At 44.0% G+C, this 18,743-nt stretch overlaps 1 protein-coding gene across 1 annotated transcript in view; it reads right to left on the bottom strand.

Annotated features, from left to right (window-relative positions):
* The window catches only part of LOC139555807 (protein phosphatase 1 regulatory subunit 14C-like), a 43,346-nt gene that overhangs the window by 12,819 nt on the left and 11,784 nt on the right, over window positions 1-18,743 (bottom strand). The window contains exon 2 of the mRNA XM_071369206.1: window positions 626-709. Coding sequence (XP_071225307.1) covers window positions 626-709 — 84 coding nt within the window. The remainder of the gene's footprint in view (window positions 1-625; window positions 710-18,743) is intronic.

Raw genomic sequence — 18,743 nt, forward strand, 5'->3', positions numbered from 1 at the left:
TGACCTAGTGAGATATACATGGAGGAGGTTTAATATCCTGACCTAGTGAGATATACATGGAGGAGGTTTAATATCCTGACCTAGTGAGATATACATGGAGGTTTAATATCCTGACCTAGTGAGATATACATGGAGGAGGTTTAATATCCTGACCTAGTGAGATATACATGGAGGAGGTTTAATATCCTGACCTAGTGAGATATACATGGAGGAGGTTTAATATCCTGACCTAGTGAGATATACATGGAGGAGGTTTAATATCCTGACCTAGTGAGATATACATGGAGGAGGTTTAATATCCTGACCTAGTGAGATATACATGGAGGAGGTTTAATATCCTGACCTAGTGAGATATACATGGAGGAGGTTTAATATCCTGACCTAGTGAGATATACATGGAGGTTTAATATCCTGACCTAGTGAGATATACATGGAGGTTTAATATCCTGACCTAGTGAGATATACATGGAGGAGGTTTAATATCCTGACCTAGTGAGATATACATGGAGGAGGTTTAATATCCTGACCTAGTGAGATATACATGGAGGAGGTTTAATATCCTGACCTAGTGAGATATACATGATCTACCCCCCCCGCCCCAAAAATAAATAAATACAATATTTACCTGTAGTTTGACAGCTCTCTCATCTTCACTGTTGATTTCCAGCAGGTCATCAATATCTATCTCTACCTCCGGCATCTCCTCTTCCTGCAACACAAGACACACCCAGTCAGTGATACAAACACCAGAAAGTATTACATAGGAAGATCAAGGACGACAGTGGGCTACAGGATGTCGTCAAGGTATCTCTGTTCATCCAAATTGTGTTCCTTGTCCGTAGCTTCATGGCTGCTCATACCCAGAACCCCAACGCCACCATGGGGCACTCTGTTCAAAACGTTGACATCAGAAAACCTCTTGCCCTCACCACGCCATCTGCCCGGGAACAGGTTGAAACTGGGATTCATCCGTGTAGGGCACACTTCTCCAGCACGTGCAGAAATCCGTTGGTTGTGTAAACCCAGCTTGTTGTAGCCTGCCTGCTGCTAGCTAGCTTCACTGGTAAACACATGGATGTAATGTTAGCTAGCAAGCTAAGGATGTTGGGGTAATACACTGATAAACACCATGTAGCTTGTCACTTATTTAGCATAGCTTGACAGATTTCTGATGAAGTTCGTAGACATGTTACCATCAGTTCGTAGACATGTTACCATCAGTCGGTCCAAAGCACTAATCACTACGTTGTAACGTTGGGTCAGCTACAACCAATCACTACGTTGTAACGTTGGGTCAGCTACAACCAATCACTACGTTGTAACGTTGGGTCAGCTACATGCGCAGCATTAGATGTATATGTCTGTGTAACAGTATAGCGTCCGTCCCTCTCCTCGCCCCGACCCGGGCGCGAACCAGGGACCCTCTGCACACATCAACAACAGTCACCCACGAAGTATCGTTACCCATCGCTCCACAAAAGCCGCTGCAAGGGGAACACCTACTTCTAGGTCTCAAAGCGAGTGACGTCACCGATTGAAACACTATTAGCACGCACCACCGCTAACAAACTATGTTTGCATATAATGATTTCATTGTTTATTCCATTATATTCTTCGCTAGGAATATGACTGTTATTAGCAGCCATAATTCATCAATGGTACCTTACACTGTATTTCTCATGATCAACTCTTCTTTACAGTACCCACCCAGGTAAAGAGATGTCTTTCTGCGCTGTATACAATATAACGTAACGATTTAAAAACAACTATTGATTCAGAAATAAATATCTAATCTATAACATTGTGACCAACCATATGATAACACTGAAGGCTGTATAATCTCGCTGTGATTTTGAATGTTCCAAATTCTATATGGAACACATTTTGGTTCAGTGCAGAGGAACTCTTGGTTCTATATTTGGTTCAGTACAGAGGAACTCTTGGGGTTCTATATTTGGTTCAGTGCAGAGGAACTCTTGGTTCTATATTTGGTTCAGTGCAGAGGAACTCTTGGTTCTATATTTGGTTCAGTGCAGAGGAACTCTTGGTTCTATATTTGGTTCAGTGCAGAGGAACTCTTGGTTCTATATTTGGTTCAGTGCAGAGGAACTCTTGGTTCTATATTTGGTTCAGTGCAGAGGAACTCTTGGTTCTATATTTGGTTCAGTGCAGAGGAACTCTTGGTTCTATATTTGGTTCAGTGCAGAGGAACTCTTGGTTCTATATTTGGTTCAGTGCAGAGGAACTCTTGGTTCTATATTTGGTTCAGTGCAGAGGAACTCTTGGTTCTATATTTGGTTCAGTGCAAAGGAACTCTTGGTTCTATATTTGGTTCAGTGCAGAGGAACTCTTGGTTCTATATTTGGTTCAGTGCAGAGGAACTCTTGGTTCTATATTTGGTTCAGTGCAGAGGAACTCTTGGTTCTATATTTGGTTCAGTGCAGAGGAACTCTTGGTTCTATATTTGGTTCAGTGCAGAGGAACTCTTGGTTCTATATTTGGTTCAGTGCAAAGGAACTCTTGGTTCTATATTTGGTTCAGTGCAGAGGAACTCTTGGTTCTATATTTGGTTCAGTGCAGAGGAACTCTTGGTTCTATATTTGGTTCAGTGCAGAGGAACTCTTGGTTCTATATTTGGTTCAGTGCAGAGGAACTCTTGGTTCTATATTTGGTTCAGTGCAGAGGAACTCTTGGTTCTATATTTGGTTCAGTGCAGAGGAACTCTTGGTTCTATATTTGGTTCAGTGCAGAGGAACTCTTGGTTCTATATTTGGTTCAGCGCAGAGGAACTCTTGGTTCTATATTTGGTTCAGCGCAGAGGAACTCTTGGTTCTATATTTGGTTCAGTGCAGAGGAACTCTTGGTTCTATATTTGGTTCAGTGCAGAGGAACTCTTGGTTCTATATTTGGTTCAGTGCAGAGGAACTCTTGGTTCTATATTTGGTTCAGTGCAGAGGAACTCTTGGTTCTATATTTGGTTCAGTGCAGAGGAACTCTTGGTTCTATATTTGGCTCAGTGCAGAGGAACTCTTGGTTCTATATTTGGCTCAGTGCAGAGGAACTCTTGGTTCTATATTTGGTTCAGTGCAGAGGAACTCTTGGGGTTCTATATTTGGTTCAGTACAGAGGGAACTCTTGGTTCTATATTTGGTTCAGTGCAGAGGAACTCTTGGTTCTATATTTGGTTCAGTGCAGAGGAACTCTTGGTTCTATATTTGGTTCAGTGCAGAGGAACTCTTGGTTCTATATTTGGTTCAGTACAGAGGAACTCTTGGTTCTATATTTGGTTCAGTGCAGAGGAACTCTTGGTTCTATATTTGGTTCAGTGCAGAGGAACTCTTGGTTCTATATTTGGTTCAGTGCAGAGGAACTCTTGGTTCTATATTTGGTTCAGTACAGAGGAACTCTTGGTTCTATATTTGGTTCAGTGCAGAGGAACTCTTGGTTCTATATTTGGTTCAGTGCAGAGGAACTCTTGGTTCTATATTTGGTTCAGTACAGAGGAACTCTTGGTTCTATATTTGGTTCAGTGCAGAGGAACTCTTGGTTCTATATTTGGTTCAGTGCAGAGGAACTCTTGGTTCTATATTTGGTTCAGTGCAGAGGAACTCTTGGTTCTATATTTGGTTCAGTACAGAGGAACTCTTGGTTCTATATTTGGTTCAGTGCAGAGGAACTCTTGGTTCTATATTTGGTTCAGTACAGAGGAACTCTTGGTTCTATATTTGGTTCAGTGCAGAGGAACTCTTGGTTCTATATTTGGTTCAGTGCAGAGGAACTCCTGGGGTTCTATATTTGGTTCAGTGCAGAGGAACTCTTGGTTCTATATTTGGTTCAGTACAGAAGAACTCTTGGGGTTCTATATTTGGTTCAGTGCAGAGGAACTCTCGGTTCTATATTTGGTTCAGTGCAGAGGAACTCTCGGTTCTATATTTGGTTCAGTGCAGAGGAACTCTCGGTTCTATATTTGGTTCAGTGCAGAGGAACTCTCGGTTCTATATTAGGTTCAGTGCAGAGGAACTCTCGGTTCTATATTTGGTTCAGTGCAGAGGAACTCTCGGTTCTATATTTGGTTCAGTGCAGAGGAACTCTCGGTTCTATATTTGGTTCAGTGCAGAGGAACTCTTGGTTCTATATTTGGTTCAGTACAGAGGAACTCTAGGTTCTATATTTGGTTCAGTGCAGAGGAACTCTTGGTTCTATATTTGGTTCAGTGCAGAGGAACTCTCGGTTCTATATTTGGTTCAGTGCAGAGGAACTCTAGGTTCTATATTTGGTTCAGTGCAGAGGAACTCTCAGTTCTATATTTGGTTCAGTGCAGAGGAACTCTCGGTTCTATATTTGGTTCAGTGCAGAGGAACTCTCGGTTCTATATTTGGTTCAGTGCAGAGGAACTCTTTGTTCTATATTTGGTTCAGTGCAGAGGAACTCTTGGTTCTATATTTAGTTCAGTGCAGAGGAACTCTCGGTTCTATATTTGGTTCAGTGCAGAGGAACTCTCGGTTCTATATTTGGTTCAGTGCAGAGAAGAAGAACCCCTAGGGTTCTATATTTGGTTGAGTGCAGAGAAGAAGAACCCCTAGGGTTCTATATTTGGTTCAGTGCAGAGAAGAAGAACCCCTAGGGTTCTATATTTGGTTCAGTGCAGAGAAGAAGAACCCCTAGGGTTCTATATTTGGTTCAGTGCAGAGAAGAAGAACCCCTAGGGTTCTATATTTGGTTCAGTGCAGAGAAGAAGAACCCCTAGGGTTCTATATTTGGTTCAGTGCAGAGAAGAAGAACCCCTAGGGTTCTATATTTGGTTCAGTGCAGTGAAGAAGAACCCCTAGGGTTCTATATTCGGTTCAGTGCAGAGGAACTCTTGGTTCTATATTTGGTTGAGTGCAGTGAAGAAGAACCCCTAGGGTTCTATATTTGGTTGAGTACAGAGAAGAAGAACCCCTAGGGTTCTATATTTGGTTCAGTACAGAGAAGAAGAACCCCTAGGGTTCTATATTTGGTTCAGTACAGAGAAGAAGAACCCCTAGGGTTCTATATTCGGTTCAGTGCAGAGAAGAAGAACCCCTAGGGTTCTATATTTGGTTCAGTACAGAGAAGAAGAACCCCTAGGGTTCTATATTCGGTTCAGTGCAGAGAAGAAGAACCCCTAGGGTTCTATATTTGGTTCAGTGCAGAGAAGAAGAACCCCTAGGGTTCTATATTTGGTTCAGTGCAGAGAAGAAGAACCCCTAGGGTTCTATATTTGGTTCAGTGCAGAGAAGAAGAACCCCTAGGGTTCTATATTTGGTTCAGTACAGAGAAGAATAACCCCTAGGGTTCTATATTTGGTTCAGTGCAGAGAAGAAGAACCCCTAGGGTTCTATATTTGGTTCAGTGCAGTGAAGAAGAACCCCTAGGGTTCTATATTCGGTTCAGTGCAGAGGAACTCTTGGTTCTATATTTGGTTCAGTGCAGTGAAGAAGAACCCCTAGGGTTCTATATTTGGTTCAGTGCAGAGAAGAAGAACCCCTAGGGTTCTATATTTGGTTCAGTGCAGAGAAGAAGAACCCCTAGGGTTCTATATTTGGTTCAGTACAGAGAAGAATAACCCCTAGGGTTCTATTTTTGGTTCAGTGCAGAGAAGAAGAACCCCTAGGGTTCCAAATTTGGTTCAGTGCAGAGAAGAAGAACCCCTAGGGTTCTATATTTGGTTCAGTACAGAGAAGAAGAACCCCTAGGGTTCTATATTTGGTTGAGTGCAGTGAAGAAGAACCCCTAGGGTTCTATATTTGGTTGAGTGCAGTGAAGAAGAACCCCTAGGGTTCTATATTCGGTTCAGTGCAGAGGAACTCTTGGTTCTATATTTGGTTCAGTGCAGTGAAGAAGAACCCCTAGGGTTCTATATTTGGTTCAGTGCAGAGAAGAAGAACCCCTAGGGTTCTATATTTGGTGCAGTACAGAGAAGAAGAACCCCTAGGGTTCTATATTTGGTTCAGTACAGAGAAGAAGAACCCCTAGGGTTCTATATTTGGTTCAGTGCAGAGAAGAAGAACCCCTAGGGTTCTATATTTGGTTCAGTGCAGAGAAGAAGAACCCCTAGGGTTCTATATTTGGTTCAGTGCAGAGAAGAAGAACCCCTAGGGTTCTATATTTGGTTCAGTGCAGAGAAGAAGAACCCCTAGGGTTCTATATTCGGTTCAGTGCAGAGGAACTCTTGGTTCTATAGTTGGTTCAGTGCAGTGAAGAAGAACCCCTAGGGTTCTATATTCGGTTCAGTGCAGAGGAACTCTTGGTTCTATATTTGGTTCAGTGCAGTGAAGAAGAACCCCTAGGGTTCTATATTTGGTTCAGTGCAGAGAAGAAGAACCCCTAGGGTTCTATATTTGGTTCAGTGCAGAGAAGAAGAACCCCTAGGGTTCTATATTTGGTTCAGTACAGTGAAGAAGAACCCCTAGGGTTCTATATTTGGTTCAGTACAGAGAAAAAGAACCCCTAGGGTTCTATATTTGGTTCAGTACAGAGAAGAAGAACCCCTAGGGTTCTATATTTGGTTCATTACAGAGAAGAAGAACCCCTAGGGTTCTATATTTGGTTCAGTGCAGAGAAGAAGAACCCCTAGGGTTCCAAATTTGGTTCAGTGCAGAGAAGAAGAACCCCTAGGGTTCTATATTTGGTTCAGTGCAGTGAAGAAGAACCCCTAGGGTTCTATATTTGGTTCAGTACAGAGAAGAAGAACCCCTAGGGTTCTATATTTGGTTCAGTACAGAGAAGAAGAACCCCTAGGGTTCTATATTTGGTTCATTACAGAGAAGAAGAACCCCTAGGGTTCTATATTTGGTTCAGTGCAGAGAAGAAGAACCCCTAGGGTTCCAAATTTGGTTCAGTGCAGAGAAGAAGAACCCCTAGGGTTCTATATTTGGTTCAGTGCAGAGAAGAAGAACCCCTAGGGTTCTATATTTGGTTCAGTGCAGAGAAGAAGAACCCCTAGGGTTCTATATTTGGTTCAGTGCAGAGAAGAAGAACCCCTAGGGTTCTATATTTGGTTCAGTACAGAGAAGAAGAACCCCTAGGGTTCTATATTTGGTTCAGTGCAGTGAAGAAGAACCCCTAGGGTTCTATATTTGGTTCAGTGCAGTGAAGAAGAACCCCTAGGGTTCTATATTTGGTTCAGTGCAGAGAAGAAGAACCCCTAGGGTTCTATATTTGGTTCAGTACAGAGAAGAAGAACCCCTAGGGTTCTATATTTGGTTCAGTGCAGAGGAACTCTTGGTTCTATATTTGGTTCAGTGCAGTGAAGAAGAACCCCTAGGGTTCTATATTCGGTTCAGTGCAGAGGAACTCTTGGTTCTATATTTGGTTCAGTGCAGTGAAGAAGAACCCCTAGGGTTCTATATTTGGTTCAGTGCAGAGAAGAAGAACCCCTAGGGTTCTATATTTGGTTCAGTGCAGAGAAGAAGAACCCCTAGGGTTCTATATTTGGTTCAGTACAGTGAAGAAGAACCCCTAGGGTTCTATATTTGGTTCAGTACAGAGAAGAAGAACCCCTAGGGTTCTATATTTGGTTCAGTACAGAGAAGAAGAACCCCTAGGGTTCTATATTTGGTTCATTACAGAGAAGAAGAACCCCTAGGGTTCTATATTTGGTTCAGTGCAGAGAAGAAGAACCCCTAGGGTTCCAAATTTGGTTCAGTGCAGAGAAGAAGAACCCCTAGGGTTCTATATTTGGTTCAGTGCAGTGAAGAAGAACCCCTAGGGTTCTATATTTGGTTCAGTACAGAGAAGAAGAACCCCTAGGGTTCTATATTTGGTTCAGTACAGAGAAGAAGAACCCCTAGGGTTCTATATTTGGTTCATTACAGAGAAGAAGAACCCCTAGGGTTCTATATTTGGTTCAGTGCAGAGAAGAAGAACCCCTAGGGTTCCAAATTTGGTTCAGTGCAGAGAAGAAGAACCCCTAGGGTTCTATATTTGGTTCAGTGCAGAGAAGAAGAACCCCTAGGGTTCTATATTTGGTTCAGTGCAGAGAAGAAGAACCCCTAGGGTTCTATATTTGGTTCAGTGCAGAGAAGAAGAACCCCTAGGGTTCTATATTTGGTTCAGTACAGAGAAGAAGAACCCCTAGGGTTCTATATTTGGTTCAGTGCAGAGGAACTCTTGGTTCTATATTTGGTTCAGTACAGAGAAGAAGAACCCCTAGGGTTCTATATTTGGTTCAGTACAGAGAAGAAGAACCCCTAGGGTTCTATATTTGGTTCAGTACAGAGAAGAAGAACCCCTAGGGTTCTATATTTGGTTCAGTACAGAGAAGAAGAACCCCTATGGTTCTATATTTGGTTCAGTACAGAGAAGAAGAACCCCTAGGGTTCTATATTTGGTTCAGTACAGAGAAGAAGAACCCCTAGGGTTCTATATTTGGTTCAGTACAGAGAAGAAGAACCCCTAGGGTTCTATATTTGGTTCAGTGCAGAGGAACTCTTGGTTCTATATTTGGTTGAGTGCAGTGAAGAAGAACCCCTAGGGTTCTATATTTGGTTGAGTACAGAGAAGAAGAACCCCTATGGTATATGAAGCGATAGAACCTTCTAGGAACCAAAACGGGGGCACAGTCCTGCAATATGTAGAATATAGAACACACAGCAGAATGAGAGAGAGATAAGTGGTTCATGGTGATTATATGAGGTCTGTGGGGCTGAGCACATGATGATGATGATGAGGAGGTGTAACAGGAGGAGGAGTGGGCGTTAGGAAAATGTCATAGCTCAGCCTTCTAATCTGCTGCGCAACAAGGTGAGAGAGAAGGGAAGATCCCTCCCCCATTGAGACAGAGAGAGTGGTAGAGGAAGGGAAAGGTTAAAGAGAGAAGATCTCTCTCCCTCTCTCCTCTCTCCTCTCTTCTCCTCTCCCCTCCCCTCCTCTTCTCTCCTCTCCTCTCCTCTCCCTCTCCTCGTTCCTCCTCTCCTCTCCTCCTCCTCCTCGTTCCTCCTCTCCTCTCCTCTCCTCTCCTCCTATCCCCTCCCTCTCCTCTCCTCTCCTCTCCCCTCCTCTCCTCTCCCCTCCTCTCCTCTCCCCTCCCCTCCTCTCCCCTCCCCTCCCTCTATATTCCCTAAATACATGGATGAAGGGACACAGTGATCTGTGTAATGAAGAAACAGTAAGTGAATCAAACTGAACAGGATTAAAGAACAGTGAAGGGACATGGTGAGCTGTGTAATGAAGAAGTGAAGAAACAACTAACTACTAAGAACAGAAAGAAGGCTGTGAGTCTTTAAAATAATGGTGTTAATGTTTATAACCCATAAAATAATGGTGTTAATGTCTATAACCCATAAAATAATGGTGTTAATGTTGATAACCCATAAAATAATGGTGTTAATGTTTATAACCCATAAAATAATGGTGTTAATGTTGATAACCCATAAAATAATGGTGTTAATGTTGATAACCCATAAAATAATGGTGTTAATGTTTATAACCCATAAAATAATGGTGTTAATGTTGATAACCCATAAAATAATGGTGTTATTGTTTAAAACCCATAAAATAATGGTGTTAATGTTGATAACCCATAAAATAATGGTGTTAATGTTGATAACCCCTTAAATAATGGTGTTAATGTTGATAACCCATTAAGTAATGGTGTTAATGTTGATAACCCATTAAATAATGGTGTTATTGTTTAAAACCCATAACATAATGGTGTTAATGTTTAAAACCCATAAAATAATGGTGTTATTGTTTAAACCCCATAAAATAATGGTGTTATTGTTTATAACCCATTAAAAAGTCTTAAACAACCTGCATATTGACTGGCTGGTCTCTCTCTAGTGATGTCTCTATAAAGGGTCTCTCTCTAGTGATGTCTCTATAAAGGGTCTCTCTCTAGTGATGTCTCTATAAAGGGTCTCTCTCTAGTGATGTCTCTATAAAGGGTCTCTCTCTCTAGTGATTTCTCTATAAAGGGTCTCTCTCTCTAGTGATGTCTCTATAAAGGGTCTCTCTCTAGTGATGTCTCTATAAAGGGTCTCTCTCTCTAGTGATGTCTCTATAAAGGGTCTCTCTCTAGTGATGTCTCTATAAAGGGTCTCTCTCTAGTGATGTCTCTATAAAGGGTCTCTCTCGTGATGTCTCTATAAAGGGCCTCTCTCTAGTGATGTCTCTATAAAGGGTCTCTCTCTCTAGTGATGTCTCTATAAAGGGTCTCTCTCTAGTGAGGTCTCTATAAAGGGTCTCTCTCTAGTGATGTCTCTATAAAGGGTCTCTCTCTCTAGTGATGTCTCTATAAAGGGTCTCTCTCTAGTGATGTCTCTATAAAGGGTCTCTCTCTAGTGATGTCTCTATAAAGGGTCTCTCTCTAGTGATGTCTCTATAAAGGGTCTCTCTCTAGTGATGTCTCTATAAAGGGTCTCTCTCTAGTGATGTCTCTATAAAGGGTCTCTCTCTAGTGATGTCTCTATAAAGGGTTGTATCTTCCTGGTCTCTCTGGGGAGGAATAGGAAAATATGAGGAGAGAGAGAATGCGAGAAAGAGAGAGGGAGAGAGGGAGAGAGAGAGAGAATGCGAGAGAGAGAGAGAGAGAGAGAGAGAGAGAGAGAGAGAGAGAGAGAGAGAGAGAGAGAGAGAGAGAGAGAGAGAGACAGAGAGAGAGAGAGAGAGAGAGAGAGAGAGAGAGAGAGAGAGAGAGAGAGAGAGAGAGAGAGAGAGAGAGAGAGAGAGAGAGAGAGAGACAGAGAGAGAGAGAGAGAGACAGAGAGAGAGAGAGAGAGAGAGAGAGAGAGAGAGAGAGAGAGAGAGAGAGAGAGAGAGAGAGAGAGAGAGAGAGAGAGAGAGAGAGAGAGAGAGAGAGAGAGAGAGAGAGAGAGAGAGAGAGAGAGAGAGAGGGAGGAGTCTTAACAACCTCTGTCTGACCTTTTCTCCTTGTTTTAAGTCAGATATTTGGCACCGGGCCAGCTGTGTGTGTTGTAATGTAGCGCGATACATAATCAGTTTCACAACACAACAGAGGTGTTGACAAGCACCTCTTAAATACTGACAGATGCGTGTACACACACACACACACACACACTTATCTGTGTATGTTTTGAATCTATTCCAGTCAGCATCTAGCAGTATCTAGGCATCTATCTAATTGGGAACATGTTTTCATGCAAATATTCTGAAATCCGCATGAGGAAAATATGTGCATTGTCCCACCGGTGTTTCCACCCAACGGACCGGTTGGGGTAAAATAACTACGTGATGACGTAGTGTAAATAAAATATACTTTAAGCTTTTTTTTGCACCAAATTAAAACCTAAAGTTCAAGGCATTTCCAACTCTACCGATTCTTGTCACAAAAACTGTAATAGGAAATGTGCCTACTGTGGTCTTGGCGCTCTAGCCAACAGCTGGCAGATACAGGCAGGCTGTGTGGGTAGGCTCGTCTACATGACATTTTTAGGGATAAGAGACAGTCAAGTATAGATTATCATGGCACCAGAATAAGATCCTCGATGTTTATTGGAAAGGAGCATCAAGCTGTGAATTTCATCAGAACTTATTTAATCCGTACCTTAATAAAGTGCATGGTGTCCCTAGTCGTAGTGGGAGGACCACACAACATACTCTACATGGCCAACAGAATGTGGACACCTGTTTGCCTGAGCATATCATTCCAAAATCATAGGCATTAATTAATAAGGATTTGGTCCCACTCTTTGCTGCTATGACAGCCTCCACTCTTCTGGGAAGGCTTTCCACTAGATGTTGGAACATTGCTGCTATAACAGCCTCCACTCTTCTGGGAAGACTTTCCACTAGATGTTGGAACATTGCTGCTATAACAGCCTCCACTCTTCTGGGAAGACTTTCCACTAGATGTTGGAACATTGCTGCTATAACAGCCTCCACTCTTCTGGGAAGGCTTTCCACTAGATGTTGGAACATTGCTGCTATAACAGCCTCCTCTCTTCTGGGAAGGCTTTCCACTAGATGTTGGAACATTGCTGCTATAACAGCCTCCACTCTTCTGGGAAGGCTTTCCACTAGATGTTGGAACATTGCTGCTATAACAGCCTCCACTCTTCTGGGAAGGCTTTCCACTAGATGTTGGAACATTGCTGCTATAACAGCCTCCACTCTTCTGGGAAGGCTTTCCACTAGATGTTGGAACATTGCTGCTATAACAGCCTCCTCTCTTCTGGGAAGGCTTTCCACTAGATGTTGGAACATTGCTGCTATAACAGCCTCCACTCTTCTGGGAAGGCTTTCCACTAGATGTTGGAACATTGCTGCTATAACAGCCTCCTCTCTTCTGGGAAGGCTTTCCACTAGATGTTGGAACATTGCTGCTATAACAGCCTCCACTCTTCTGGGAAGGCTTTCCACTAGATGTTGGAACATTGCTGCTATAACAGCCTCCACTCTTCTGGGAAGGCTTTCCACTAGATGTTGGAACATTGCTGCTATGACAGCCTCCACTCTTCTGGGAAGGCTTTCCACTAGATGTTGGAACATTGCTGCTATAACAGCCTCCACTCTTCTGGGAAGGCTTTCCACTAGATGTTGGAACATTGCTGCTATAACAGCCTCCACTCTTCTGGGAAGGCTTTCCACTAGATGTTGGAACATTGCTGCTATAACAGCCTCCACTCTTCTGGGAAGGCTTTCCACTAGATGTTGGAACATTGCTGCTATAACAGCCTCCACTCTTCTGGGAAGGCTTTCCACTAGATGTTGGAACATTGCTGCTATGACAGCCTCCACTCTTCTGGGAAGGCTTTCCACTAGATGTTGGAACATTGCTGCTATGACAGCCTCCACTCTTCTGGGAAGGCTTTCCACTAGATGTTGGAACATTGCTGCTATAACAGCCTCCACTCTTCTGGGGAGGCTTTCCACTAGATGTTGGAACATTGCTGCTATAACAGCCTCCACTCTTCTGGGAAGGCTTTCCACTAGATGTTGGAACATTGCTGCTATAACAGCCTCCACTCTTCTGGGAAGGCTTTCCACTAGATGTTGGAACATTGCTGCTATAACAGCCTCCACTCTTCTGGGAAGGCTTTCCACTAGATGTTGGAACATTGCTGCTATGACAGCCTCCACTCTTCTGGGAAGGCTTTCTACTAGATGTTGGAACATTGCTGCTATAACAGCCTCCACTCTTCTGGGAAGGCTTTCCACTAGATGTTGGAACATTGCTGCTATAACAGCCTCCACTCTTCTGGGAAGGCTTTCCACTAGATGTTGGAACATTGCTGCTATAACATCCTCCACTCTTCTGGGAAGGCTTTCCACTAGATGTTGGAACATTGCTGCTATAACAGCCTCCACTCTTCTGGGAAGACTTTCCACTAGATGTTGGAACATTGCTGCTATAACAGCCTCCACTCTTCTGGGAAGACTTTCCACTAGATGTTGGAACATTGCTGCTATAACAGCCTCCACTCTTCTGGGAAGACTTTCCACTAGATGTTGGAACATTGCTGCTATAACAGCCTCCACTCTTCTGGGAAGGCTTTCAACTAGATGTTGGAACATTGCTGCTATAACAGCCTCCACTCTTCTGGGAAGGCTTTCCACTATATGTTGGAACATTGCTGCTATAACAGCCTCCACTCTTCTGGGAAGGCTTTCCACTAGATGATGGAACATTGCTGTGGGGACTTGCTTCCATTCAGCCAGAAGAGAATTAGTGAGGTCGGGCACTGATGTTGGGCGATTAAGCCTGGCTCGCAGTTGGTGTTCCTATTCATCCCAAAGGTGTTTAAATGTGGTTGAGGTCAGGACTCTGTGCAGGCCAGTCAAGTTCTTCCATAACGATCTAGACAAACCATTTGTGTATGGACATGGCTTTGTGAACGGGGGAATTGTCATGCTAAAATAGAAAAGGGCCTTCCCCAAACTAGAATGTCATCGTGTAGAATGTCATCGTGTAGAATGTCATCGTGTAGAATGTCATCGTGTAGAATGTCATCGTGTAGAATGTCATCGTGTAGAATGTCATCGTGTGTTGTAGCGAACTAAGAGGCCCGAACCATGAAAAACAGCCCCAGACCATTATTCCATATGGTGATTCATCACTCCAGAGAAGGCGTTTACACCACTCTAGCTTGGCATTGTGCACGGTGATCTTAGGCTTGTGTGCGGCTGCTCGGCCATGGAAACCCATTTCACGAAGCTCCCGACGAACAGTTATTGTGATGACGTTGCATCCAGAGGCAGTTTGGAACTCGGTAGTGAGTGTTGCAACTGAGGACAGACGATTTATACACGCTATGTGCTTCAGCACTCGGCGGTACCGTTCTGTGAGCTTGTGTGGCCTACCACTTTGCGGCTGAGCCGTTGTTGCTCCTAGACCTTTCCACTTCACAATATCAGCACTTACAGTTGACCGGGGCAGCTCTAACAAATTTGACGAGCTGACTTGTTGGAAATGTGGCATCCTATGACGGTGCCACGTTGAAAGTCACTGAGCTCTTCAGTAAGACCATAATACTGCCAATGTTTCTATGGAGATTGCATGGCATTGTGCTCTATTTTATACACCGGTCAGCAACGGGTGTGTCTGAAATAGCAGAATCCACTAATTTGAAGGGGTGTCCACATACTTTGGACCATGTAGTGTATCATGCCTGACTCCAAGTTTACTTCGATATGACGGTTATTATATTAATATTTGTGCATAAAAGTGTTTCAACCGCCATTTCCCCGCATAATTAATTTTACAGACACAAAAAGATCCCACCAATGTTGAATGAACAAATGATCTGTCATCATTTAGAACAAATTGTAGCAGAAACTTCCTGTTTGCATCACAGCTGTCATGATTATTTTTTTATACGGTATGATGTAAAAATGATGAATGGAAACGTGGTTTGTTTTCTACAGTATCTGGTAAATAAATCACACAGAGGAAGAATAGGAGAAAAAATATATATATGAAACCCCTCCCCCCTCAGCCAGGATAAAACCCCTCCCCCCTCAGCCAGGATAAAACCCCTCCCCCCTCAGCCAGGATAAAACCCCTCCCCCCTCAGCCAGGATAAAACCCCTCCCCCCTCAGCCAGGATAAAACCCCTCCCCTAGAGCCCTTTACTTAGCTACGGAGGAGGAGGTTTAAACAAATCAGGGTCAGTCGTTTAAACAGTCGTTATCATGTAATGTTTTTCGATGAGCTCGTTCCCCTCAGGCCTGTCAGTCAGTCTGGGGCACCTGCAGGGCCTAATGATTAATGACAATAATCTATTCAATGCTGGACATATAGTGCACATATGATGGCTGGTAGTCTACATCTGTTTGTTGGTTAGTCTGACCTAGAACTCCTGTAATCAGAAGGGCATTACTAATAATGTATTTATATGGAGCCTGTCTGTCCATGATAATAATGTGTTTATATGTAGCCTGTCTGTCCAGGGTAATAATGTGTTTACATGGAACCTGTCTGTCCATGGTAATAATGTATTTATATGGAACCTGTCTGTCCATGGTAATAATGTATTTATATGGAGCCTGTCTGTCCAGGGTAATAATGTGTTTATATGGAGCCTGTCTGTCCATGGTAATAATGTATTTATATGGAGCCTGTCTGTCCAGGGTAATAATGTGTTTATATGGAACCTGTCTGTCCAGGGTAATAATGTATTTATATGGAGCCTGTCTGTCCAGGGTAATAATGTGTTTATATGGAGCCTGTCTGTCCATGGTAATAATGTATTTATATGGAGCCTGTCTGTCCAGGGTAATAATGTGTTTATATGGAACCTGTCTGTCCAGGGTAATAATGTGTTTATATGGAGCCTGTCTGTCCATGGTAATAATGTGTTTATATGGAGCCTGTCTGTCCATGATAATAATGTGTTTATATGGAACCTGTCTGTCCATGGTAATAATGTATTTATATGGAACCTGTCTGTCCATGGTAATAATGTATTTATATGGAGCCTGTCTGTCCAGGGTAATAATGTGTTTATATGGAGCCTGTCTGTCCATGGTAATAATGTATTTATATGGAGCCTGTCTGTCCAGGGTAATAATGTGTTTATATGGAGCCTGTCTGTCCATGGTAATATGTTTATATGGAGCCTGTCTGTCCATGGTAATAATGTGTTTATATGTAGCCTGTCTGTCCATGGTAATGTGTTTATATGGAGCCTGTCTGTCCATGGTAATAATGTGTTTATATGGAGCCTGTCTGTCCAGGGTAATAATGTGTTTATATGGAGCCTGTCTGTCCATGGTAATAATGTGTTTATATGGAGCCTGTCTGTCCATGGTAATAATGTGTTTATATGGAGCCTGTCTGTCCATGGTAATAATGTGTTTATATGGAGCCTGTCTGTCCATGGTAATATGTTTATATGGAGCCTGTCTGTCCATGGTAATAATGTGTTTATATGTAGCCTGTCTGTCCATGGTAATGTGTTTATATGGAGCCTGTCTGTCCATGGTAATAATGTGTTTATATGGAGCCTGTCTGTCCAGGGTAATAATGTGTTTATATGGAGCCTGTCTGTCCATGGTAATAATGTGTTTATATGGAGCCTGTCTGTCCATGGTAATAATGTAGCCTATGTCTGTCCATGGTAATAATGTAGCCTGTACTGTGAAACCACTGCACCTACTGACAGATGTAACCATGGAAATAGGCAGGTCTAATGGATTAGTGAAGAGAGACCCATAATATAATAACAGTCATCTGAGATGTAGTTGGACAACATGGCTGTTGTCCAGTGCTACTTTACTTCAAGGTCGCCGTTGAGGTCAAATGAAACCAGAGTTGACTTCTGTACATTCATTCCATAACTGGTCAATAGGTCAGAGCTGTTCAACCAATCACAGAGACAGATCACATACATTAACAGAACACTCCAACCAGGACTGAAAGAAGCACAGACCAGACCAGGCAATCGGCTCCCAATCAAATGTATTTTATAAAGCATCAACAGTGGCTAGGAAACCTCTCTAGAAAGACAGGAACCTAGGAAGGAACTAGGGCAAGGATGATACCAGTATCGTGATAGATTTTCCATGGTGAAATTAAAACACGAAGCAGACCAAACTCTTTGGTTGTTTAAAATCCTGCTGTGTGTAAAATATACATGTAATACAGCTTGGAAAATAAATACATGAGACTCTAGATAACAACATAATGTTTGTTTTCAACATCAGGGCTGTTTTCCTAAAGAAATGAAATCCACTTTGTGTTTTGTTTCCTTGCCACGATATTAACGAGTATCGTCATACTGGTATCGTCTCAGCCAGGCTCTGAGGGGTGACCAGTCCTCTTCTGGCTGTGCCGGGTAGAGAGGAACCAGGCTCTGAGGGGTGACCAGTCCTCTACTGGCTGTACTGGGTAGACCAGAGGAACCAGGCTCTGAGGGGTGACCAGTCCTCTACTGGCTGTACTGGGTAGAGAGGAACCAGACTCTGAGGGGTGACCAGTCCTCTACTGGCTGTACTGGGTAGAGAGGAACCAGGCTCTGAGGGGTGACCAGTCCTCTTCTGGCTGTGCCGGGTAGAGAGGAACCAGGCTCTGAGGGGTGACCAGTCCTCTACTGGCTGTACTGGGTAGAGAGGAACCAGGCTCTGAGGGGTGACCAGTCCTCTACTGGCTGTACTGGGTAGAGAGGAACCAGGCTCTGAGGGGTGACCAGTCCTCTACTGGCTGTACTGGGTAGAGAGGAACCAGGCTCTGAGGGGTGACCAGTCCTCTACTGGCTGTACTGGGTAGAGAGGAACCAGGCTCTGAGGGGTGACCAGTCCTCTACTGGCTGTACTGGGTAGAGAGGAACCAGGCTCTGAGGGGTGACCAGTCCTCTTCTGGCTGTACTGGGTAGAGAGGAACCAGGCTCTGAGGGGTGACCAGTCCTCTACTGGCTGTACTGGGTAGAGAGGAACCAGGCTCTGAGGGGTGACCAGTCCTCTACTGGCTGTACGGGGTAGAGAGGAACCAGGCTCTGAGGGGTGACCAGTCCTCTTCTGGCTGTACTGGGTAGAGAGGAACCAGGCTCTGAGGGGTGACCAGTCCTCTACTGGCTGTACGGGGTAGAGAGGAACCAGGCTCTGAGGGGTGACCAGTCCTCTACTGGCTGTACTGGGTAGAGAGGAACCAGGCTCTGAGGGGTGACCAGTCCTCTACTGGCTGTACTGGCTAGAGAGGAACCAGGCTCTGAGGGGTGACCAGTCCTCTACTGGCTGTACTGGGTAGAGAGGAACCAGGCTCTGAGGGGTGACCAGTCCTCTTCTGGCTGTACTGGGTAGAGAGGAACCAGGCTCTGAGGGGTGACCAGTCCTCTACTGGCTGTACGGGGTAGAGAGGAACCAGGCTCTGAGGGGTGACCAGTCCTCTTCTGGCTGTGCTGGGTAGAGAGGAACCAGGCTCTGAGGGGTGACCAGTCCTCTACTGGCTGTACGGGGTAGAGAGGAACCAGGCTCTGAGGGGTGACCAGTCCTCTTCTGGCTGTACGGGGTAGAGAGGAACCAGGCTCTGAGGGGTGACCAGTCCTCTACTGGCTGTACTGGGTAGAGAGGAACCAGGCTCTGAGGGGTGACCAGTCCTCTACTGGCTGTACTGGGTAGAGAGGAACCAGGCTCTGAGGGGTGACCAGTCCTCTTCTGGCTGTACTGGGTAGAGAGGAACCAGGCTCTGAGGGGTGACCAGTCCTCTACTGGCTGTGCCGGGTGGAGATTATAGGAGGGCATTGCCATTTAGGCCAGATCGTTCTTCAAGATGGTCAAACGTTCATAGATAACCAGCAGGGTCAAATTATAACTACAGTGGGTGC

The sequence above is a fragment of the Salvelinus alpinus genome, chromosome 27 (genome assembly GCF_045679555.1).
Source record: "Salvelinus alpinus chromosome 27, SLU_Salpinus.1, whole genome shotgun sequence".
NCBI lineage: Eukaryota > Metazoa > Chordata > Actinopteri > Salmoniformes > Salmonidae > Salvelinus > Salvelinus alpinus.